At 41.3% G+C, this 25,000-nt stretch overlaps 3 protein-coding genes and 1 non-coding gene across 6 annotated transcripts; 2 read left to right on the forward strand and 2 right to left on the reverse strand.

The window, feature by feature from the left end:
- The first annotated feature begins 9,559 nt into the window (after positions 1–9,559).
- LOC109418503 (probable tyrosyl-DNA phosphodiesterase) lies at positions 9,560–12,162 on the forward strand. 3 transcript variants are annotated; one of them, XM_062843815.1, is made up of 5 exons: positions 9,560–9,709; positions 9,787–9,867; positions 9,935–11,093; positions 11,263–11,848; positions 11,937–12,162. In XM_062843815.1, exons 1-5 carry the CDS (start codon positions 9,676–9,678, stop codon positions 12,069–12,071), a joined length of 1,995 nt encoding a protein of 664 aa, XP_062699799.1. In that variant the 5' UTR covers positions 9,560–9,675; the 3' UTR covers positions 12,072–12,162. The 3 variants fall into 3 exon arrangements, with proteins under 3 accessions (XP_062699799.1, XP_029713735.2, XP_062699800.1); XM_029857875.2 differs by having other exon boundaries at positions 9,571–9,709; positions 9,793–9,867; XM_062843816.1 differs by having other exon boundaries at positions 9,669–9,709; positions 9,938–11,093.
- A 399-nt stretch (positions 12,163–12,561) lies between these two features.
- Positions 12,562–14,197, reverse strand: LOC109418502 (inactive peptidyl-prolyl cis-trans isomerase shutdown). The gene is made up of 2 exons (XM_019692703.3): positions 14,028–14,197; positions 12,562–13,960 (listed from the first exon to the last, which is right to left on the reverse strand). Exons 1-2 carry the CDS (start codon positions 14,063–14,065, stop codon positions 12,670–12,672), a joined length of 1,329 nt encoding a protein of 442 aa, XP_019548248.2. The 5' UTR covers positions 14,066–14,197; the 3' UTR covers positions 12,562–12,669.
- A 6,935-nt stretch (positions 14,198–21,132) lies between these two features.
- LOC109418500 (uncharacterized) lies at positions 21,133–23,499 on the forward strand. Its single transcript, XR_009995887.1, has 2 exons — positions 21,133–21,265; positions 21,330–23,499. It is a non-coding gene; the product is annotated as an uncharacterized LOC109418500 (transcript).
- On the reverse strand, positions 23,481–24,380 carry LOC109418501 (UPF0598 protein CG30010; the record flags this gene model as incomplete). Its single annotated transcript, XM_062843814.1, is given in 2 exon segments — positions 23,481–23,850; positions 24,173–24,380. Coding segments are annotated over 2 exon segments (507 nt in total), but the record flags the coding sequence as incomplete, so codon positions are not given.
- Positions 24,381–25,000: the final 620 nt, after the last annotated feature.

Here is a 25,000-nt window from a genome sequence, read left to right on the forward strand (position 1 = left end):
TACCACATTACAAATTGGACAACACCCCGACACTTCATATTTACTTCCGTAATGAAGAGTGATGTCTGAAATACCTATCCGTGAAAAACTCCTCACAATGTTAGCAGCAGGATTGCTACTTACCTGGATACAAAACTGTTTTGCAATATGGCTAATCGATTTTATTTGGCACATAAATTGAAGCTACAACTATCGATTTTACCGCAACGTGCATTTGGTCAATTGTGAATTTTGAAATGCTCACCTATATTCCAGTGCTTTAGGAATATGAAATATCACAGCTTTTATATTCAAGCGCTAAGTCTTCTGTTCTTTTGTAAAATTCTTTTCCGCAATCTGTGTAGCGTCGATTGCGAAAACGTTTTGACAATCACCAAAAGGCGGCGCATGTCCTGTGAAGTCCTTCCCATCCCATCTGCTATTTTTTGCAATTGAGATGCGAATCCTTATTTTGTTTATACGGAAAGCATCATCGCTCCAGCCGGTGTTATCAAATAGTATCGGAGCATACTCTACATACAGACAGCAACAAGTGCAACCCACCACGTGTTCGTGTTTACTATCAACACCACGTGGAACCTGCGCACTGCCTAGAGACGAATTTGGAATGAAACACTGAAAATAATTAAATATTGTCGTCGCGGTTGAAACCCGAAGTTTCCCCACACCCGACAATCGAATTTTCTCAAAATTCATACGTGAAACCTAACGTCGGACGTAGTGCGCTGGATAGCGGATCTGGCCCTCTATCCAGCGTACTGTGCCCGACGTACGTCCGACACACGGTTTAGGAGAAAACTCGATTTTCGCGTGTCAAAAATTCCGATTTTCAACTGCACGAACAATATTATCGTCGCATCACCAAATCGAAGCCGTCGCTCGAAGCACATGCGAAGTTGCAGCTGCGAAGTAAATTTTAATAGGTATATTTTTTTTCTGTTGCGCATCATTAAACTACTTAAACCTCGAGCAGTCGCGTCTTTGACTACTTGCAGCGACGCTGCGCTCACGCTGTGTACCACAAGCGTGCATTTTTCATGGTGCGTGTACTCAGGGTGTGAACCATTTCGCTTGTTCGTTTAATTTTTAGTTAAAATTTGACACTTCGATAGCTATTTGCCATCGAAAAGTTAAAAAATAACCACGACGGTAGCCCATTTGAAATTTGACAGAGGAGTAGTTATTTGGAACAAAATACAGTACGCAGCCAAATCATTGCGAACAAAAAATAACTATCGAACTGTCAAGACTAACCCTGCTCGCGAGTAGGGTTATTTTCAAAATAACTATCGAAGTGCCAAATTTTAACTAAAAGTTAAACGAACAAGCGAAACGGTTCACAGCCTACGACGCGACTGCTCCCGGGAAGAGCTACAATTGGTGATTTGATGTTGCATGAAGAAGAAGAAGAAAAGCGATGATGTTTTGAAAAATCCCTGTCCCTATAACACAGGGGAAGATTTTAAAATTTATTTATAAGTTCTTATCAACAGACAAGTATTGTCCCAATGATGGTATTAAAAAAAACAAAACTAACAAGAAGTAAAACTAAGCACTAATGTAATATACAAACAAACATAAATTAAAATTAAGTTCTACGTTCTAAGAAGAAACTTGAGAAGCGTCGGCGTAAAGACTGTCGATTATTGTGGTAGTCGAACAGAGAGGATACTTGGTTGAATAACCTATGCATACCCACAATCCCGTCGTTCGAGCTGTAGTCCGATCGACGGAATGGTATTCTGAGCGTACTGTTGTTCCGTAGCGCCCGAGGTTGAACGTAAAGATTGATCTGCTCAAGGATAGCGCTGCAGTCAATTCGGTCTTGCAACAAATCTACCACGAGCAGTGCTCAAGGAAAAATGTTAGATTTTTTATGTAACAAGCTAGAAATGATCGAATTATTTTGGTACGCTCTCCCACTGTTTATGTTTGCTGCAACAGCAGTGCTGGCGGGCCGCTTGGTGAAGCTTTCGTAAATTATAATGCTTTGCTTATTTCAATAACAATTGTGGTAAAAAAGTCAAAAAATAATCACCCCACAAATTATTTTTGATTTCATGACGCATAACCAATGTGTTTGACTGGATTTTTTAATTGATTTCGATCAATTTCATTGATGCTTTGGCCAGCAGGATCGACATCACTGCGTGCAATGATCGATGATTGTGCGCGCCAAAAGACACCACCGCGCTGCCGCCGTCGTCGTTGGTACTGCGGTGGGTGGTAAACACCGCAAACCATATTATTGGTGCGATCGAAACAAATCGTTAAAAATTTCTACTTTCGAGTGAACTAATGCTTAGAAATCGTGATTACTTGGAAAGAGGCTTGTATTTGAAGTAGTGTGAATACATTTTTATGCCGAATATCTCGCGTGAAATTGATTATTTTATAGAATAAGATAAGTGTCGATTTTTTACAAATATGTATTGGTGCAATGTTGTGTAAAGTTGATTTCGGTCAATGATTTTGAAGAAGCCATTTTGCGATGACACGCTAAGGGGCCTTAACGTATCTCTGCGAATTCGAAGCGGTTCCAGATTAATCAGTCGGCAGCGGCTTTCGTAGCTTGGCAGACGCAAAGAGTTTAGCCAAGTTAACTGCGCAACGCATATCGTAGGAAGCGTCGTTATCCACTTATCCGTGAGCGGTAATGGCGGCGGCGGGCATATCCAACCGGTTCGGATTTTGACGTTTCGTGGGGGAAAGTCAAAACAGTTTTATTCTCCTCCTCACCCCTTCACCCACCGTGTGATGGCGCCAACCGATTGCGATCCCCACGAAACGTCAAAATGCGAACCGGTTGAATGCGCCCGCCGCCGCCATTACCGCTCGCGGATAAGTGGATATGGATTCGATCCTTTCGGCCGAATTGTTGTATTGTGCGTTTAGCACTAAATTGATTTCCGAAAAAACTTCATTGACTTCCGCTGCCTTTCCTATGCGTTAAACATAACGTAGGAAGTAGTGCGCTGTACAGTAAATCTGGTTTGCTATACAGCGCACTACTTCCGACGTAATGTTTAACGCATAGGAAAGGCAGCGGAAGTCAATGAAGTTTTTTCGGAAATCAAGCACAATAATATGGATTCCAGACAACTGAACAGTACCGTCTACCCTCGTTGGTTTGACCGCATCTAATCTGAACACTTTTTAATTTGACCCCCGCTTATCTGCACATCGTTCAAACTAAAAATGGTTCAAACGTCATTTTGCTCATGGAACGGGGTGAAACTAGAGTCCCTATAATTAGAGTCTGGCGGACTGTCACTTTCGACCGGAGCCAATCCAGCATGACGTCATAGTGTCCTCACCGATAAATGCTACACCGTGACGTCATGCTCGATTGGCTCCGATCGAAAGTGACAGTCCGCCAGACTCTAACTAGACTGACTCTAGGTGAAACGGTACGCAGAATCAAAACAAAACAGCAAAAAGGGTTGCCGACAGTGTGTTTTTCGATACCCACAGGGTTACCAGAAGTTCAAATTAAAAATGAGCCCCGATGGTTTGCATGAGGTGTCGTTCATACCAACGGGGGTAGACGGTAATCCAGAATTGGACGAACCAGAGAGCAGTACAAAGACTTAAGCCAGTAAATGTCTGTAAAGTCTTTCGTTATTCGAAAAATGAAACCTAATGCGCTAGATGCCTTGTTCACAACTTAGGAGGTGTGTAGTTTGTACGTCAGCTGGGAATCCAGAACAACTCCCAAATCCTTCACCTGAGTAGCGCGTTCGATAGTTGTGCCTGCAAGTTTGTAGTCAAATTCTGCTGGAGGTTCGACTGTATGGTTCCAACAATCAATTAAAACCGGCTACTCAGTCTTGAACTAACAAACGATGATTATTACTTGCCCAACGTTTCGACACGGGGTAGCCGGTTTTAATTGTTTAGTCAAAGCGGATTGGTTTCTTCCTCCGGGAAAACGTGATCGTTGAGCATTTAGCCGGATTAACTACCATACGATTCGTGCTACACCAGTTTGCAAAATTGTGCAGTTGTTCTTGCAAAGAGTGGCAGTCATGGATCGAGCCGATTTGCAGGAACATTTTGAGATCGTCAGCATATGACAAGCGAGGTCCTTCGAGCACTGAGTTCACGTCAATGAAGTATATCAGAAAGATGAGAGGTCCTAAGTGGCTTCACTGAGGGATGCCCGATGTCACAGGAAATTGGGTTTTTAAATAGGGTCCTAAAATGAAAAATATTTTCCCGGTTTTGTTGTATAAGACGAAGAAGCGTACTTTTCTGATCTCAATAGTATTTTTTCCGAACTTAAACAATGATAGAATAGTTAATAAACTCGAAAATAAAATAATGGTAAGCAATTCTCGTTTGACATTCGAGATCAACCTTGACGTAACGAAAGTGGAACGGCGGGTTGCAAAAGACATCACTTTGGCTCACTTTTGACAGCAAATGTTCCTGTTTGACATCACACGGTAAACAAAATTTACCCAAAATTGAATGCTAAATAAAAAGTGTTGCAAAAATTATTAATTTTTTTAAAATATATTTAATGGACTCAACCTAATAGGAATACTTAAAATATGAGTAAATATGTCGTATTAAACAATGCTTCATCGAATTATGCAGAAATTGAGATAGGCCTTTAGGAGCAGTGGGGTGACACGGCTGTCAAACTCGGTACATCGCCGCTCCACCCAACATCATTTTTGGTACGGCGCGTTTTGGTACCCACTTTCTGGTCGGTTTACCCTAACTTGCTCCTGATTTTCGGGTGTGTGCCCAAGTAACCAAAAGTTCCGCTTCCCATGAGAAAATGCACTTTCAAGTTCCGCGAAGTTCAGATAAAGTTCCAAACGGAACTTTCTGGCTGCTTAAGAGGCTAACGATGAGCCTTGCTGGAACTTGGGTCACAAATTGCGGCAAGGCTAACCCAAGTAACCAGTAAGCATTTAAAATAGCATTCCTTCAGCATTATAGTAGCCTTTACGACAAGGCGTTAAATGCTAATTAGCCGTATATGCACCTATAGTGCTACCTCACAGCAGGTTTTGGCAAAATAACGGGCTGTCTTAGTGCTATCCCTTCAGGAACGTCGTGACGAAATGTCAAAGAAGCGTAACGCCTCGTCGAGCAAAAAAAAACAAAAATAGATTGACGTCTGCTTCTCGTTCTCTTAAGCCTGCTTCCCCGCTTCATCGTCCTTCCATATTCCAGCCGGTGCTAGGTGGTACTTTTTTGCTGATTTTTGTAGTGATGTAGGTTTGAACTTACGATCCGGAGATTGATTAATCATATCTGCTTCGGATTCTGTTGCTCCTGATCCACGATGCTAAAGCTGTCCTGGTGGCGTGCGTTGATTTAATCGCCAATATAAAGAATGATTCGATAACAGCTTCAGATTCAACATCCAAAACCTGTTTTCATAGAGATATTTCATTGTGGTAGAGCATTACGATCCCTTCTTTTAAATATCTGTGGAATAAGATTGTTTCTTCCCTCTTTCAAACAATCCTATGATCCACCAAAGCATCCACCTATTCGGCACATATTTTCCGACGAAATGATAAATAATTGGTGATTTTTTTATGGATAAGTTCCCAATCCAATCCAGTTGCAGTAATGTTTTCTTTGGTGCGTTTGGATGAGTAGGGGAAAATGAAGAAACAAATAAGATGCACAAATTTGTAAACAGAAGCATAGGCTCTGTAAGAGAGAGACAAAATATGTTGCCAAATGCGTAACATATCTCCCAACCTTTTTGCTTCTAGCATTTAAAGAGCAGTTGAAAAGCATTCTGTATGCTCCCAAGTGAAACCACTTCAAGCAGTTGAAATGCCAATTAACAGCCGAAAGCTTTTGAGCAGCACAGCTTATGCTAACTCAAGGCAGCTATGCATTCGAACTGCTTATGTAGGGCAGCAAGCAGTTTAAATGCGTAATACGGGCTGATACACGGCTTATTCAAATGCTTAGTGGTTACCTGGGAATTGTTAGCCTCTTAAGCAGCCACAAAGTTCCATTCGGAACTTTATCTGAACTTCGCGGAACTTTAAAGCTGCTTAAGATGCTATGTCGGAACTTCGTCGGAACTTTCAAGTTCATAGAAGTTCAGTTCAGTAGCATTGTGTTTCATTGAAGATTAAATTTATTTCTTTTACAGAAAACAACTGTTTAAGCGTAAACGAATAAAAGACAAATATGATTTTATCAAATCAATGAATACTAGGCTTGAGCAAAAAAAAAAAAAATTGCCGCCCATCGGATTCGAAGCGACTTTCGCTGCGTGAGAGCCCTACGCTCTACCACAGTACTAAAGCTGCGATTTAGTGGACAGCAGATAAAGTCTGACTTGAATCGATTTTCTGTCGGCAGCTAGTTTTGCATATTTGTACAGTAGTGAAGTTAGCTTGACTTTGTCAAGTGTCATCAGCAGCGCAGCGGTAAGTCGGCAGGCTATCACGCAGGAGGATCCAGTTCAAATCTACATAGCAGCGACATATGTGAGAATATAATTATCAGTAGCAATTTCCAGACGTGAATCACCACAAACCAACAGGGTGTGATTCTGAAAAACATATTTTTGTTTCTGCATGAATTTTGACAAAGTTCTGTCAGAAGCTGCTTAGAAGGCTATCCAGCGTGCTTATGTGAACTTTCAAGTTCCAAAATTACTTAAAAATGAAGCTGCTTAGAAGGCTAATGAGCGACCTCGAACAAGCTGCTTAGCTTATAAAGTATCCTTTTATCTGAACTTTTGGTTACTTGGGTGGCTTGTGTGTTGCTAGTGCTTATTTCAGAAATTACACATTTCAAACGAAACCGTTGTTTTTGATTATTGTTTCTCTTTCCTTATCACTTTGCACGATATTATATGTAGCAGCGAAGCAGTGTCGATGTTTCCAGCGCATTTTTCCATGAATTAAGCAATCAAAACAAAAACATTGGACGCCATGTTGAATTGAATGCTGGGTAGATGATTCTGGCCCTTCGTCATCCCCCTGTTTAGGAGCCTATTTAGAAAAATTCAATGATTTTTTATTTTTAAACAAAAGAGCACCTTTTTTAAGCCTCTATGATTTTTTTCAGATTTTTAGAACTTTGTTTTGATACCTAAACTCAATTTCGAAAAGATTGATTCCAATCACCTTTTGACAGCCGGGCAACTGCTTGACAGCTCCACCCAATACAAAATCCGACGAGGGATGATTCGACAAATCGCTCCCATACAAACTTCAAATTGTTTTTTAAATAAATTCGCGGGCTCCAAAATTCATGAAAATTTGGATTTCGGCTCAGTTTGGCGTGCAGATTCAGAATATGTAATTATCTCAACATCGCTTAAAAAGCCAATTTCCTGGAGTGCACGTCGCCGAGGGTGACTATCAATGGATCACTAAAATAACTAAAACGTCCGCTATGAAATGAACAGATAGCGCCACCGTAGCTTTGTGTGTTTGACGTAACTCGACTGCTGTCGCAGTGTTACCGTCCATATACGGTGGCGCTTTTGTTTTGATGCGGTGAGTAGCGGAAAAGTCGGCTTCAATGATCCATTGGCGATCAGAAAGGTACGATCGAAACCAATCTAGGAGACATCCTCCCACCCCAAGTCTTTGAAGTTTTGCAATAGCGATAGCATGGTTCAATTTGTCGAAGGCTGCGGATAGATCTGTGTAGATGACGTCGGTTTGTAACGCCTCTCTCATGGTTTGCATGACGTAAGAAGTGAGACACAGAAGGTTGGTTTGGTAGTGCCTCTATAATAATTATTTATGTAAGCAGTTGCAAAAAGTTGATTTTTTCAGCACGAGTCATACTTTTATCCAACGAGGCTTGCCAAGTTGGATAAATACGAAGAGTGCTGAAAAGAATCGATTGCAACGAGTTCCATACAAAATTTTATGTAATGATTTCTTCATTATACAACTTATCTGAGTTGCATAATGTTCATAATGCAACTCATTATGAACATTATGCAACTATTTTTCATTATGCAATTCATCGCAGTTGCATAATGAACCAGTTCGGAAAAAATTGGCCATTATGATACCAAAATGTGTCCTATAAAATGGATATTATGATACTGAATTGCATAAAATCTAAAACAAGGAAAATCTCCGCTATGAGCACTAGGCTCAGTGTACCAGTTATGGCTATAGTACCTCAAATTCGCCATAGCTGATTTTCAACATTTAACGATGCAAATCAGCAAGAAAAAATATGTGAACGAAAGATCACGTTCATAAAAGATGATAGCACTCATTCAAACTTCCTATTTTGCTCAAATTATGATAGAAAAATATAATTTTCCTTAAAATTTCGGCTTCCTTGCACCCTATTTCGCCATAGTGTACCAGTTATGGCAAATCCCATAAGGAATGCATGTAAATAGTGCGAAGTGGAACCGAAATTAACAAATATGTCCATAACTGGTACAGGGTTCCTATCATTGGCACACGCCGTAATAAATAGTAAAAGTGGGTTTGGCTCAGATTTTATATTTTTCCTGTTAAGTATGAGAGCAAATCTATCGTTTGACGTATCGATGACATTCGTCGGTCTTCTTCTTATTTTTGTAGAAGTACTTTTCCTTAGGTAGTACGATAACTGGTACAGGCACTACTTAATAGGAAAACCCGTACGAAAATTCCCAGTTTTAGCATGACGTACTTTATGAATGCTCTCAAAGCATAATATTTATTTTAAAAAATCTCAAAAAAGACTTTGCGGGAATAACATATATCCACTTATCCGCGAGCGGTAATGGCGGCGGCGGGCAAATCCAACCGGTTCGGATTTTGATGTTTCATGGGGGAAAGTCAAAACAAGAATTACTCTCCTCCTCATCCCTTCATCCACCGTTTGGTGGCGCCAACCGATTGCGATCCCCAAGAAACGTCAAAATTCGAATCGGTTAATTGTGCTCGCCGCCGCCATTACCGCTCACGGATAAGTGGATAGTTGTCCTCGAAACCTCCCATTTTGTATTGTCGGACCACCACCAAACCGGGCGTCGCACAATCAAGTTGCGACGCGACCCAACTCGCGGCGTTTTTGAATCATGTCAAAAGTAGTGCGCATCCTTCCCGTTGTTGTCAGCAACACAGCGCACTAGATGCGAAACAGTTTGGACACTTGTGGCCCAAGAAAATGGCAATTTTTGATTGAATGTCGGTCTTGATTCCAACCGGATATACAATACACAGTAAAATAATTTGACATCACGTACGGGTTTGGTGGCCTAGTGGCTACCGCATCTGATTCGTATGCAGAAGCTCCTGGGGTCCAACCCGAGGTCCAACCCCTGGCCCGTCCCTTTCCTCCTATTTTAAAAATAAATACAATTTCAATTTGTCACTTTATATATAATAATTTGCAGAAGAGAGAGTCGATGAAGAGAACTCGCTCATGCTATACTTTCGCCCTTATTTAAAATCAGTCTTATTTTAAATTAAAAAAAATCTCGACCCACCCTTGGACCCACCCTAAATCAACATTTTGTTGCGTAGTTTATGGTGAGTAGTTATGGTGAGTACAAAATTATCGTGCGTACAAAAACGTCAGTGCGTAATTTGTTTTGATTCCTGCTTTCTTATCCAAATCGTTGCATTTAATCTTGTTTGAAGTTCCAGGTGAAATCTATCACTGAAGGATCAAAATTACCTATTTATTATTCCGATTATTTTCAATCAAATCAAAATGGATAACAGCAAAAGACGGGCATCCACGAAAGGTAGAAAGAGAAGTTTGCAAGCAAACAGGCAAATTTAAAATATGTACTGTTCATCGTTTTGTTTTTATCCTTGAAAGTTCCAGATAAAATTTGCCAGTATGGTTCCGAATGCTACCGCAAGAATCCCATCCACTTCAAAGAGTTTTCCCATCCCCATTGTAAGTTCTGCGTGTTCAAACACTCAAATTTCCTATACCTACTTACCGACTCTCAAACGTTCCGCAGTAGAATCGATCCTGACAGAAGCCCCGGCGAAGAACAAGTATCGCATACCGGATGAGCTATCTATGAGTCGCGAAGTGGTCCTGGATCAACTGAAAATCATCGAGCAAATATACCCTGAGCTCGTCAATAGCAACACTCCACCGTCAAAGTATTCCAAAAACAACACGAGTCTGGCTGTGCCACCTGCTAGTTCCTCCTCCGAATCTCCCGCAAAAACATCTCTATCGAAACATTCCCCCAGTGATGGTCAAGGTAAATTAAAGAATAGCCCAATTCCCAAGCCAGTAAATGCTAAAGCAACCGGTGAAGCGGGTTCTTCCACTTCCGTCTCGAAACCTCAATCGAAAAGTAACGCCGTTGCCGACTTGTTTGCTGAACGGCGAGCCAAAATGGCCAAACTTCGAGCTGAAGAGCCGAAGAAACCAGAATCTCAACCGTCAACCAGTGGCCAGCAGGCCCGGAAGCAGTCGGACCCACCCAAACAGCAGTCAGGAGTTTCACTGAAGAAGGTCATTCCGCGTAACATTGAAGACTATTACCCGGTGGTAGCCCCTAGGGGTCAGATGGCTGCCAAGCTGGCCGCAGCGGCTCCATACAATTACTTCCTTACGACGATCACCGACGCCAAGGTGACCCATTTGGAACCCCTGTCGATAACGTTCCAGGAGCTGCTCGATTCTAGCCTCGGCGAGTTGGAATGTTCCGTCCAGATGAACTTCATGGTGGACATCGGGTGGCTAATGGGACATTACTTCTTCGCCGGCTACGAAAATCGCCCCCTGCTGATACTGTACGGCGACGAAACGCCAGAGTTGAAGATGGTTTCGGCGAAAAAACCGAACATTACGGCAGTGAAGGTCAATATCGCGACGCCCTTCGGGGTGCACCACACCAAAATGGGTTTGTACGGTTACACGGACGGATCGATGCGGGTGGTGGTATCGACGGCCAATCTGTACGAAGACGACTGGCACAATCGGACGCAGGGGTTGTGGGTTAGTCCGAGGTTGCCGCCGATGCCGGAGGATGCGGACACCGGGGCAGGTGATAGCAAAACCGGATTCAGGGAAAGTTTGATTAGTTATTTGAATTCGTACAAAATTGGCCACTTGCAGCCGTGGGTGGCCAGGATACAGAAGACTGACTTCAGCGAGGTGAAGTAAGTATTAATTGAAACGACTGGTAGAATTAATGTTTAATGGTGAGTCGTGGAAGTCAGTGAGTAGGAAAATAGTGTTCGCCGGTCCTGGAATTGTGGACGCAAAAATAAACCTCTAAAAGTGTAACTTAGAGATAACTCTCTAACTGGAATGAAACTCTCTTTTCAGTGTATTTCTAGTGGCATCGGTTCCCGGTGGTCATCTGAACACCCCCAAGGGTCCTCTATGGGGACATCCTCGAATGGGCTACTTATTAGGAAAACACTCGGCTCCAATCGATGATACCTGTCCGCTAGTGGCTCAAAGCTCTAGCATAGGCAGTCTCGGACCGAATCCGCAGTCGTGGGTGCTTTCGGAAGTAATGGCCAGCTTTAGGAGGGACTCGGCCCCCATCGGACTGCGACGAGTACCTGCATTCAAAATGATCTTTCCAAGCTTTTCGAATGTTAGAAATAGTCACGATCACCTGCTGGGCGGTGGTTGCCTGCCGTATATGAAAGCTACGCATGACAAACAGTTGTGGTTGAAGGACTACCTGCACCAGTGGAAGAGTGATTCCAGAAACAGGACCAAGGCGGTGCCACACATCAAAACGTACTGTCGATGGTCCCACCGAGGATTATATTGGTTCCTACTGACATCGGCGAACCTCTCAAAAGCAGCGTGGGGTGTATACAACAAATCAGCCAAGTTTGAGGCTCCCCTTAGGATCAACAGCTACGAAGCCGGTGTTCTGTTTCTACCTAAATTTGTGGTGAGATAATACCTGTGGCCGTGGCACATTGTCGTGCAGTAGCTTCGATATCATATTCGTATTTTTAATCCAATGAACTTTCTTACAGATTGAGGACAACTTTTTCCCAATGGAATCAAAGCTTGGCCAACAGCATCCACGTTTTCCAATGCCTTATGACGTTCCTATAATTCCGTACGCCCCCGAAGATACACCTTTCTTTATGGATTATCTCCGAGGCTAGCATGTAAGTACACGGTATTACTATTTATTAATTTTAAATTTTTCGTGGAAAACAATACTCCAAATACAAGTTAACTTTTTTCAACTGTCAAGTAGCGTCGTATCTTATGAGAAACTCCCTGGTCTATTATCATGCAGTTTGTCGAAAATGAAGTGCAACTGCATTGTTACAGGCTAGCTAGTGTGTTGAATTTAAAGTCTTATAAATTTTCTAAAAGCTTCCCCCTAGAAGATATCGTATCAATGTATCTGTAAAACATTTCACTCAGCATTGGACATCTCGTTGAAAAGCGCCAGAAGGTATACTATTATGTATCCAACCTTGGTTCGAAAATTACTGTTGTCGGATTCTAATCCATGGATGGAATGAAATAAACTTCTAGAACATTCTACATGATTGATGCAGCAACCCTATGCAACCAATTCATTGAAGCAAGCAACGCAAAATGCATTTCAAAGCGTGACGGAAGAACAGACAGACAACTCTGGGATTTTATATATGTATATGATGATTACAGTCATTTATTTCCATCTGTTATTAATACAGTTATTAGGTCTCCATTGAATGCCTTGCCCTGAAGTTATTCTCCGACGCTTGCTCATTTATCCCCCTCTCCGCCAACCTTCTTCTTCTCCAATCGGTAAAAATCCTTACTATTCTCCTTGTACAGGTTCAGCTTCACATTAAACTCGTCGGCCAAATCCTGCACGATGTTCATCTCTTTGCTGGTCAGTCCTTCCGGCAGCGTGAACTGTTTGCTCCTCTCATCCGCCACAAACTCTTCCAGATTCTGCTTCATCGTGTTGGTAAATTTGACCTGCTCGTCCGTCTGTCGCTCGTCCTTCCGCTCCTTCAGTCCGAAAGCCCTGGCACAAATGGCGCGCTCTTCCTGGCGATGCTTCTCCCATCGCTCGTTCAGGATCTTCAGTTCCTTCCCGATGTCCTTGTTGGTGGACTCCAGGCGTTGAGCTTTCAGCAGACTTGTCTTTGCCCGTTCGTAATCGCCCAGATTCATCAGGGCTCGTCCTTCGTGGAACAGCGCTCGCGACATTCGGTCAATGTTGCCCAGGCGTCGAATTTCGTTAATCATCGAACAGGCCCGACGAGGATTGTCCTTCTTGTTATAGCACACGGCCAGACTGGTGTACAACGCAATCAACGTTTCGGTTTGCTCCTTCTGTTCCTCTTCGTTCTTCACATGGCAGCCTTCCAGATAATTGACCGCCTTGTGATAATCATTGATCGCGTTGGCCACCATGTTTCGCTTGAAGTAATCCTTGGCATGTGTCCTGGTGTCGGCCACCTTCTCCTTCACCACGGCATAGGACGTTTTCTCTTCCTGGGTCAAGTTGTCCAAGGCTTCGGCATCTCCCGGATCCGTATAGCTGACCAGCTTCACAATGAACAAAGCGTCCGCCTTCGGTTTTATTCGTGGTTTGCATCCCAGCTCACCAAACAGCACCTGATAGCCAATCACGAACTGGGCCTCCTCGCTGGGCTTCATCGACTGGACGGCTTCCTCCAATCCAACCAAAACTTCATCTTTACCCATGGTGAATGTTTTGTACTCCCCACGCATTGAAGTCGAGTCAAACGCATAGGTCTCACCCTCGAAGTACGCGTTGTAATCGATTGTGACCCGGGCCCGATCCGGAACCAACTCATCGCCAACGCCCTGCTTGGTGATTCTCTTGTAAACAAACTCCGACACCATGAACATTTGCGCCCGCAACTCGTCAAAGCTCCGATCCCACGGGCTCATAATCTTCCGGTGGGCATCTTCGTCCTCATCGGCGCTGCCATAGTCGTCCTCCATGAAAAACTCCTCGCCGTGGTCATTGTACTTGGTGCTGATCTGGAACTGGGCTCCATGCTCGCCGAGCAAATCGCTGCGCAAGATGGAGTGGGGAGACGTGATTAGAACAAGGGAATTTTAGGAAAAAATTCAACTCTTACCTGATGTTCAGCGCTTCCTTCAATACAGAGCCTTCCATTGTCTGCGAGTTTTGCGTTATTGGAACGCGGAAACTTTAAGTAACACGAATTAATTAACAAAAATCAGCGAAATTCGACACCGCTTGATTTGGAAGCGTGGTTTAAGCTTTCCTTTGTTTACGAAGAATACATAAAAAAGGATGGCGCCAACAGATGTTTCTGAAGGGTGGCACTTCAGTTTGCGAAATGGGGATGTACAAAGAGTTTATAGAGAAAGTCTCGATCTAGGGGCAAGACACTGCGTGCAGGGCAGAATAACTCTAGTTTGAGTTTAAATAAGGGCGAAAGTAACATGAGCGAGTTCTCTTTATCAACTCTCTCTTCTTCAAATAGGCTCCTAAAGTCCTATCTGGATTCTTGTTTTAAACCACAATATATGGTACAAGAGTACATATGTACTCATTTTTTGACGTTTTTATTAACCGTAGTTGAAAATATATAATTTTTATTTTTTTAGTCTTTTGTCTCGTCCCTAGCTTATAACACATACTTTGAGTGATTTTTTTTTCACCGTGTATGTCAGATAGGAACATTTTTGAATTCCCAGTGCGAAAAATGTCGAGCTCCGGCACACAAGGTTGACCTCAAGTGTCAAAGTAGAACTATTCACCATTTTACTTATTTCGAATTTTCTCATTATTCCTTTGTTTTTCAAGTTCGAGCAAAGTACAATTCCGATTAGAATACCATGCTTGATCGTATTATTCAATATAAGCGAGATTTTGTCTTTAATTTTAGGACCCTATTAAAGTGATAAGATGCAAATATGGTTGCATTTTATGGTCATAAATCGCTAAGTTGAGATGCAATAATAGCGTCGAAGAGAAAGTCGATGAAGAGAAATCGATCATGTTACTTTCGCCCTTATTTAAACTCAATCTTTGGATAAATTCGCGAAAAGGTCGTAACTGACAAAATGTACACAATTTAAGTGATTATGAGTGTAAAATGATGCTGGATTTTCCTACTAAATACTCACAAACTTGATATCACTTTTCTAACTATTGGAAATCCGCGGGTTGAAGAAGGCGTAATCCCATTCTGTGTCGAACGAAACAAAACAAGAATTACGCCTTTTACTCCTGGTTTTTCTGTTTACAAAATTAAAAGGTGAAACTGAAATCACAACGTAAACACGGCGATAGTGAAAGGCGAATCTGAAATCAAAACATAAACACGGCGAAATCCTATCAAATTAAAAAACAAGGCGAATAGTAAAAGGCGATTCTGAAATTGATATCGATTCAAGGCGCATAGTATTGGGCGTATTTAGCATTATCGGGCATCTATTCGGGCGTAATAAAATAAATTGCATTAGGGCCGATTTCTTCACCCGGACTTAAATTTTAAACCAGGCTTAGCAACATTTTAAGCCGGGCTTAACTTTTTTTCAATTTCTTCACCTCGGCTTAACCACTAAACCCGGTTTAATAAAGCTACGGTTTACGTTAAGTGTGGCTTATTTTAAGCGGTGCTCTGAGGTGGCTTAGCAGCGCTAAGCCAGGCTTAAGCCGCAAATTGCAGAGTTTGGGTTTCTTCACCTGCTTCATAAATAAATTTTTGAAACGGCAGAAAATATTTTTTAAGAAACATGTACACTTAAGAACGATAAAATTGTAAAACGTTTGGTTAAGGTACACCGGGGCAAGTTGAAATGCAATGTTTTGAAATAGATTTCAATACAATTTGGAAATATATCCTTCGCTAAAAAATTGTTTGAATCAAAAACTATGTGTTATGGCGATCGAACTGTTTATCATCATTAGAAAACATGTTAACCCGCAGTTTCATCTTGCCCCACCCGTTTCAACTTGTCCCGGTGTACCTTACGGATGGAGACAAGGGGCAAATCACTCTTTGAATATACATTTAATTTGCATCTAATGCATGAAAATGCATTTTTATGTTTTTTCATCAACTTAGCATTGAAATACGCGAATGTCAAACCAAAAGTGTTCAAAACATAAAAACCCCGTTTGAGATGGAGACGATGATAAAGAAAATGATAACCTATAGCCGGCGGGTCATCAATATAAAATATCGGGTTTGGGACAATCAAGTTTTTACATTAGATTAAAAGCCTTCAAAAAGGCACCGTGTTGATAGTTATGGAAATTTGTCATACTGATTTGGAAGTCGAAAGTACATTTGCATTGAAGTCCTTCCATAATTTCAGGTCACAATAAACATTTTCGTCTCTAATGGTTCAAGAGATATTTTTTTACAAACAAATTTAGGATGACACTCAAAAAAAAATCTTCTAATACAAAAAGGTATACACTCACACTTAACTTTTATTACCGGGCTCAGTTATCAGATTACCGAATTCTCAACTGCTGAGCTCTCGGTGATCATCTCGGTAATTGAGTTCAACTACCGATTACTCGGTATTACGTTACATCTGATGAAATGTCAAAAATCACTGAGCTGCTCGACAAATTATTACTGAATACTTTGTAAAAGAAGTACCGAGTACTCAGTAACTTTTTTTACAGATTACCGAGCGACTCAGTATTTTATACGGTTTTCCGGAAATTTTATTGGTAAATGATGCAAAAATAAGGAAAATTTTTAGAAAATGAATTGAAATATAGTAAAACATCTATGTTTCTTGATTTTTATTCAGATATCAATCTGCATTCGGTGCAAGGGCAACCACAAACTGTTGGCAGTGCCAAATTAGGTATATCGCAGGTTCCGCCGGAGGATACGTAAGTCTGGGGATGTTTAAAGTTCATCGGCCCCTCCGCAGTGCGTCTGGCCAAGAATTATGGCATTCCGAGAATTCCGGTTTGTACAAAGCATTTTCCTGTTAGTGCTTTAATAGTATGATTCATATAAAGGCGATCTTCCAACACAATCAGCTATCCTGAAACAGAACGAAGAGAGAAAAATATGCTTCGCTATAAAATTTCAACTAACTTCATTTATTATGCATACTTACCAAACGATTCTTTCACGTCAGAAGCTTCACAAAAACACAAAATTGTTTAAGCCAAAAAAAAAGCTACAAGCCAATAAATTCGAGAAAAAAGATGTTCGAATGAACCGCGCAAGAAAAATCTGACTTCTTTTATAAATACAAATGGCGTCACCTCGGGCGTCACTCAAGTACTCCAGGAGCTGAGGTCTCGGTTATAGTTTTGAAGAGTATTCAGCACTTTTTTACTGATTGTACGGTACTATTATTTACGGAGCTCAATAGAAGTACCGAGCAATGCAATATACAATACTAATCGGTATTTTCTATTACTGATATTTGTAAAAATATTTCATTTTGCCGGGTGATCGGTAAAACTAAATACTGAGATCGGATAAATGTTCAATAGTTTACTGATTCGTCAGTATAAATTAACTTTTACAGTTTAAACTCAGCAAAAAATATTACCGAGGTGGAATTCAAGCTTTTAGTGTGCTGATTTCTTATAAAAACTCAGTTCAAAGCACGTTTAGCCCATCGAATATTCAACATTTTGACTCATAATTCTAAATATAAAAAGTTTTATACGTGGTGTACTTCTAAACATGACTTATTTTGAATTCCTAATGGGTATTATTGGCAGGTTTGTCCTCTCCGTCGTGGGGGGTTTTTGCCGGCCAAAATGCCTGAAACATTGCCATATCATTCAGCTTACTTTGGAAGGATTTGAGGCCAACTTTGAGTTCAATAGGTTTCAAAATTTAGTGTCTAGCATGATAGAACACATGACTGTTCCCATCGAACCACCGCGAAGCATGATGGTACTGATAGAAATGATCATATTCTAGTGATTTGTTTTTAATTGCAAAAATGTTTTGCAACTCGTTGCAAAGCTCTATTATTAAAGCGCACATTTAATCCCATTTTTTCATGATGAATATTAATAGGACACGATTGGTGAAGTACTAGATTTGTAGTAATGAGCTGAATTTTTGTATGGTGAGAAGCTGAATTCTCCGTTTCTGCAAGGAAATCGTGCAAAAAGCGTGGGTATTATGGTTCCTTGCCTAATTTGATGCTGTTTGCGCAAAACTGTGTTGTTGTTTTGGCTATTTCTTGTCCCTTAATCAGTACAGTTTTCCAAAGTTTTGCTCAAACAACATCAAATTAGGCAAGGAATCATAATACCCACGCTTTTTGCACGATTTCCTTGCAAAAACGGAGAATTCAACTTCTTACCATACAACAATCTAGCTCATTCAATCTAGCTTCATTAGCCTTTTTGGAAGATATTCGATGACATTGAATCTAGATAGATCGAAATTACATTTTTGTAATTACGTTTCGAAAGTGCTTACCTTTCAATCGGTGAAAAGGCAGCGAATTAGCCTACTTTTCCAACCAAACTTTAACAAGTGTGCCGAAAAGTACTACTTTTTGGTACTCTTAAGTGTGCCGAAAAGTAGTACTTTTAGGCACTGTTGTTTGATTGGACAATTTGCTCCTAGTTTTTCTTAATTTATCATATGCCGGAAATCTATAAATTTTATGTCCGCGCACGTCCTTTCGGTCACTTTCTGTATTATTTCTTCCAAAAACTTCTCCTCTTAGAAAAAAAGGGCCAGACTGCACTGGACGGAAGCTTGAAAATTTGTGGCAGCCATCTCGGTCTAGGCCTAGTGAAACGCCTACTTGATCGAATAACAGGCTAAGACGGCTAATACACGTGGAAGCCCGTATGCATGTTTTCTCAGAATGTGCAGTTAAGGTTGTAATTGATGGGTGTTTTTCGTAATTACAAAAAAACTTTGTATGAAAAACTGCAAAACTCGATTTTTTCAGCACTCGTTGTATTTATCCAACTCGGCAAGCCTGCTTAGATAAATGTACAACTCGTGCTGAAAAAAATCATCATTTTTGCAACTTGTGGCATAAATAATTATTTCAGCACTGCAAAAAACGTTCCGTTTCATATTTTAATACAAGACAGCGTGCATCGTATTAACGCATTTTTATATTAAAATCCTAATTTTTTTTGCATGGGCCGTAACGCACGACCATATTTCCCTTTTCTTTAGAGCGTTGTGAACGGCACCTAAACATTTTTAAAATAAAGTATTAAAAACACCAACGAATGGAATAAAAGTAGAATAAACTGTTTCAATTAAGGGATTTCATTTTCTACTGTAACTTGAACTTTGCTGTGGCTTTCATTAAATGTACACAGTTCATAATTTTAAACATACGTATTCGAAAAATGGTCTGAACTCTGGAGCATCTCACGACAAACACATTTTCAAAAACTCACTATCGAAATGCAACTTTACTCGAAGGCGATTATGGATATCAAAACATAAAATCAACATTGCAACGCCTTTTCTGCAATGTGGCACTCCAACTTTGTACAATGAGAGGCAAATTCGAACACCAAATGTTGTGGAACGATCATATGTAGTAGGTACTAAATCGTAGATCTTTGATACTAGCGTTGGGTAAAACAGCAACAGTCTAGGTAGATCATTATTGTTAATTTCCTTCTGTATCCGAAAAAAATACCGAGCGATTCCGCTTTTCCTGCTAAAATTTCAGCGGATGGTTTGTTGTTGTTACTCCATACTGCAAATAACGGGCATTTCAAAATATCGGCGGTTTAAAATGACGTTTCCATTGGAAAGTCACTGGAATGATATGGGAAATTTCGTTAAGCTTGGCTTAGCGTAAGCCGTCGCCTTTATTTGCTAAACCGGTGTGAAGAAACGCAAATATTTAAACCTGGCTTAAGAATTTGGCTTAACTTTAAGTGTGGTTTAAGATAAACCAGGCTTACGTCGTTAAGCCGGGTAGGTGAAGAAATCGGCCCTTAGTGCAAAAATTAACAAATTTGTTTTATTAGAAAATCATGAAAATGTGTCAGAATAGGTAAATCCAACGGAAGCTAATGATCCCTCCGCATCTGGTGGCAGGAATGAGAACCCTATGAAAAACGTGGTTCCGCCAAAATTTCACATGGTGCAGCATAGGCAAAGTGCACTTTTTTCACTTTTTCATATCGAATTCCGCATCGTACAGAAACAAACGAGCACTTTTTGGAAAGAAAATTTACTCCTCTTTCAGATGCGCTTAGATCCGGTAGGTACTTACGAACAATTTATGTGATTAATTTGAGGAGCTCTTGCTATGCCTCCGGAGGGCGATCTTCCGGTTTTTTTTTGTTAGTTGGCCAATCCGGAGTCTGTCGCCGTGGGCATCGAGATTGATGATATTAGAAGCCATTGCAAATGGAAAATAGCAACTTCTAGAGCAAAAAATGAGTAAAATTTGACGACAAAAAATGGACTTTTTTTTATGTAAACAAACGATTTTCTCCTTATCTCACAAAGCGCCTCTACAATTGGGGGTAATCTGGATTCACCTATAGTGTCATTTAAGCTTGTTCATGTTGAATTACTCTGAATTACTCCTAAATTGGCTTCCTTAACGATGTTGAGATAATTCGATATTCTGAATCTGCATGTCAAACTGAGCTGAAATCCAAATTTTCATGAATTTTGGAGCCCGGGAACCTATTTAAAAATCAATTTGAAGTTTGTATGGGAGCAATTTGTCGAATCACCCCTCGTCGCAGTTTGTACTGGGCGGAGCTGTCAAACAGTTGCCCAGCTGTCAAAAGGTGATTTCAGACAATCTCCTTGAAATTGGTTTTAGGTACCAAAATAATGTTCTAAAAATCTGAAATAAATCTGTGGCTCAGAAAAAGGTGCTCTTTCGTATAAAATCAAAAAATCAATACATTTTTCATATAATTTAAAAACCCAATAGGGATTGAAATTGTATCAGCAAAATTCGGTTGCTGTTTTCGCAATGTTATTGCTTTGTCAGTTAGCCCTATTCGCGAATTACTCCGGATTTGTTCTCCATGTAGCCATTATTTTGATCGACACCGAAAAGGATCTGACATTCAAAGCACCCCTATAGTGGTTTCGCAGCGCGGTGTCACGAACACTAATGCAAATCTACTGGTTGAAAATATGCCCATTTGATTTTGCTGGGAACAGCTGATTTTTGTTTACTATTTTCAACCAGTAACTCAGGTGGTGTTCGTGTAATGCAGCGTGTACGTACACGCAACACCACTAAAAGCAGAAACCACTATACACGTAATGTTGTTTGTATGCCAGTTGCAACACAAACAAAACGATTTTCGTCACTCGTTTCGCGTTGCAGCTTTGCTCCGATCTTCGCTCCGTATCATCATGGATGCATACATGAAATTGGAATGGTAACTATTCACTAAATCCGCCAAACGAATCAACCCCATTTATCCCAGCATCCGTATGTTTCAGGTCGAAGCAGAACCGGCGCAGCGAGCAGCGCCTGCTGGAGTACTTCGCAATCGATTTTTCCCAGTACGAGGAAGACATCTTCAATCTGCACATCAATGAGACGGATACGGTGCACCAGCTGGGCGATACCTTCAGAGAGGAGCATCAGGACAACGGTGAATCGACGGCGCTGCTAGAATATCCGGTTGATCCCCGCACGGGACGACAGGTGAGAGAGTTGGAAATCGATACGACCAAAAGGGTGGGTTTGTACGATGATTTTCCCAGTGGTTCTCAATTGAGCCGTGCAGACCACCAGCACTGTCTAAAAGTTCTGAACCGTATCAATATGCGGCTGGCATTCGAAAGCACTGAGGATCGCAAGGCGTTGGAAAGGTACCGGACATTGATGAAGAGATTGGAGAACGAGCGAAAACTGTTTGAAAGCTTTGTGAAGAATTATTTCAATAGTAACTTGGTGTGTAGGAAGAGTTCGATCGACAAGGAGTTGGACGATTTAGTTGTGGCAATTTGGAAGGGGAAAGTCGGAAGGATATTGGATGGTTTTGCGGATAAAAGGTACATGCTGGCGACCGCAGTAATATGGCTTAATTATAAGCAGCACGAGAGGAATGTGCGATTTGAGCCAGTTTCTGAAGATGTGGTGGAATTTGGGGTAGTGAAGAATATATTCACCGAGTCCCTCTTGCAGTGTGACACTTTGAGGCGGAATCAACGAATTTTGGATGCTTTTTTTGAAGATCAGCACCGGGCGCATCCGGTGGATGATAACGCCGAGTTAAAGACAATACTGCAGCAGGATGAAGATATCCGTTTCGTAACTAACTCGGGGACGCTTGCCTATCTTCTTAATTGTGCAAGTAACATGGAAGAGCAATGGATGGTTCCTTTCAAAATTGAAGTAATTGAAGGACGGAATGTGATTTTCATTGACAGAAAACTTCAGCCAATAAAAATGCTTACCCATGATAGGAATATAAAGGCTCACAAGTACTTGGTACGCAGCTTTATGTCGATTGTTAGAAAAGATAATCCTTTGAATGTTAGTCGGGAAGCTGATGGAGAGAAGGATACTGAATGTACAGTCAAAACTGAGTTCAAAGTAGTAGGATTTGATGAATATCTTCAGTCGATTGCAGAGGCGTCAAAATTGAAGCCACATCCGCATAGGAATAGTCGTCTACAGTTGTGGAAATTGCAGGAAGGTGATGATCAGTATAGATTTTTGGTGAGGTCCCGTATGGATTGTTATGAATCTCTACGAAAAGTAAAATTCTACATCAACATTTCGATCAAACTGGAGTATCAAGCTGAGTTTGGCGCAGAACAAATGACCATGAATGAGCTGATTCATGAATGGGCGCGACAGTACCTCCGACCGAACTCGAAAACCCTTCGATTGCGGATTAACGCCGCTACACATGCCATCGTGTCGCACCACTATTTGGAGTTGAAAGACATTGAAGAAGAATTGAAACGCTCGTACAACATCGATCCAGCTAATCTTATTACTAATCTTTGGCAAACCTTGAAACTTCTTCTAAACTTTCCGCCAGGAGAGCACATCCTACAACACGACCTCAAAAACAAGGAAACAGTAAATGTCCTATCCATCAACACATCCACGAACCCAACCTGTTCTTCCATTAGCCTGGCAGACCTTTACTCGAACGTCGAATATGACCGACCGGCAGTCGAATGCTACGAATGGATTCCCATCGACAAATCTGTGATAACTCAAATGCACAGAGAGAACACACTCCTACCGTGCACCTTTCCTCACTGGGTCTCCGTCAAGCGTATTACTTCCCGCGAAACGCTGAAAGCCAAACGACCTCCCCCGGTTCCCACCGTAACCTCGGAATCGAAACCCAAAAAGAAGAAATCCAAAGCGAGCCGCGTTCGTAAAAAGCTCAAAGATCGCGAAAATAAAGCGCAGGAACGGAAGCATCAACATTTCGTACAAGAAGTCCAACAATCGTTGAATCATTTCGCTCCCTACGAAGGTCCTTCGCGAAGCCGCCGTTCAGTTGACAATGACGCGAACAAAAAGGCCAGCAGCGTCACTCGTGCGAAAAGCCGGGAATCCCTTGACTATCAATTGTACGTGAACCAGGTCAGCGGAAGTGGAAAATAAGAAGACCAATAAACTAAAAATGGAAAACTGTTTACATAATTCTAATTAGCTTGTCTATCACATAGCCCTGGCTAGGGTCACAGTATTATTCAACCGATTTGTCGCTTTGGTTAATGTAAGTGTCCTTCCACCAGTCCCTGTCTAGTTCGTGTTCAACTCCGTTCCACGTGAAATGCGTAGGCGGTTGTTCTTCACCGTGCAAGAAGGTGAAGTATTTGCTCAACTCGATCGCCAGTTTGGATCGAATCAGTCCTACCGAGCCGTACCGCACCGGAGCCGGGTGGTACACGCGTCCACTCAGCGGAAACATACATACCCGGGTGGGCTCCCACGGCACGTTCAAAAGTTCACCAGCATGGGCGTATGCCAGTCGCTCGGATCCCTCTGTAATAAAATCCAAATATTATGATCAAAGTAAAAGCGAAGACGGCTAATAACAAGACAGACCGCTCCCACCCTGTCGCAGGCGACATGGTTGAAACGCCCTCAACGATTCACAGGAACATTAAAACACGATTGTGTCCGTGCACATGCTAATACGTACACGGAAATTGTAGCATCGCACGCACACTCATTCATGATGTTGTTCCCTGAAGTCGTTCGCGGCGCTAGTGTGCTTGTAGCTCCTGAAGTATATGGAGCAAGAGGGTAGATGTCTGTCTTGTTATTAGCCGTCTTCGGTAAAAGTCAATCTCGGCATCATTACCCTGGTCGCGGTACACGTGTGTGAACACGATGGGAACGTCATCGCAGCGGACGTAGTTCCGTTCGCGACCGCACGGTGATACAAATGGAAAGTGTTCCCGATAGCGATCGCCGTCGTTCAAGCGAAGTCGTTTAAAGAAAAATTCCAGAAACTTCTTTTCCTTGAAGCATGAGGTAAAATTTTTTATCCTTGCGTCGTCCAGGAAGAGCTGAAAAGGGCAGCCAGAAATAATATCGAAAATGTCAGTTAGGCCCAAAAGAAAAATTAGTGTCGATATGAAGTCACCAAGCTAGTTTTCATTGCAGGTGACCCATCTTGTCTCTCCTTGCCGGTTGCCACAATAATATTTGTTTGTATCGAACTTATATGTATGTATTCCCGATTATGACAACATTTGTCATGTTATATTGTTTGTATTACTTTCTGTATAAAAAATCTTCAAATTTTGTATGAGTTAAGTTATTCAACTTCAGACTCTAGTTTAATTTAAAAACACTTCACTAATACTTTACTTTTGCAAAAGAAAATAAAAAATGAATAACTCTTTTAAAGAAAAACTAGAAAGGACGAGCAAATTCCTTTTAATTCTACTACTGTGCTTATCTTCGGACAGATAGGCCTATTTCGTCTGTGACTTACAGACTTCTTCAGTGTCAAGTGCTCGACTGAAGAAAACCTCGCATTCGTTGTGGTATTTATACTAGGAGTGTATGTGTAGGTACGTGTGTGGGTAAAAGTGTAGGTATAAAAATGTAGGTACAAAATTGTAGGTACATATTTGTAAAAAAGGGGGTGTATCTGCCTGTTAGAAAACTATTGGAGATTCGG

Source organism: Aedes albopictus, unplaced genomic scaffold (genome assembly GCF_035046485.1).
Source record: "Aedes albopictus strain Foshan unplaced genomic scaffold, AalbF5 HiC_scaffold_556, whole genome shotgun sequence".
Lineage (NCBI taxonomy): Eukaryota > Metazoa > Arthropoda > Insecta > Diptera > Culicidae > Aedes > Aedes albopictus.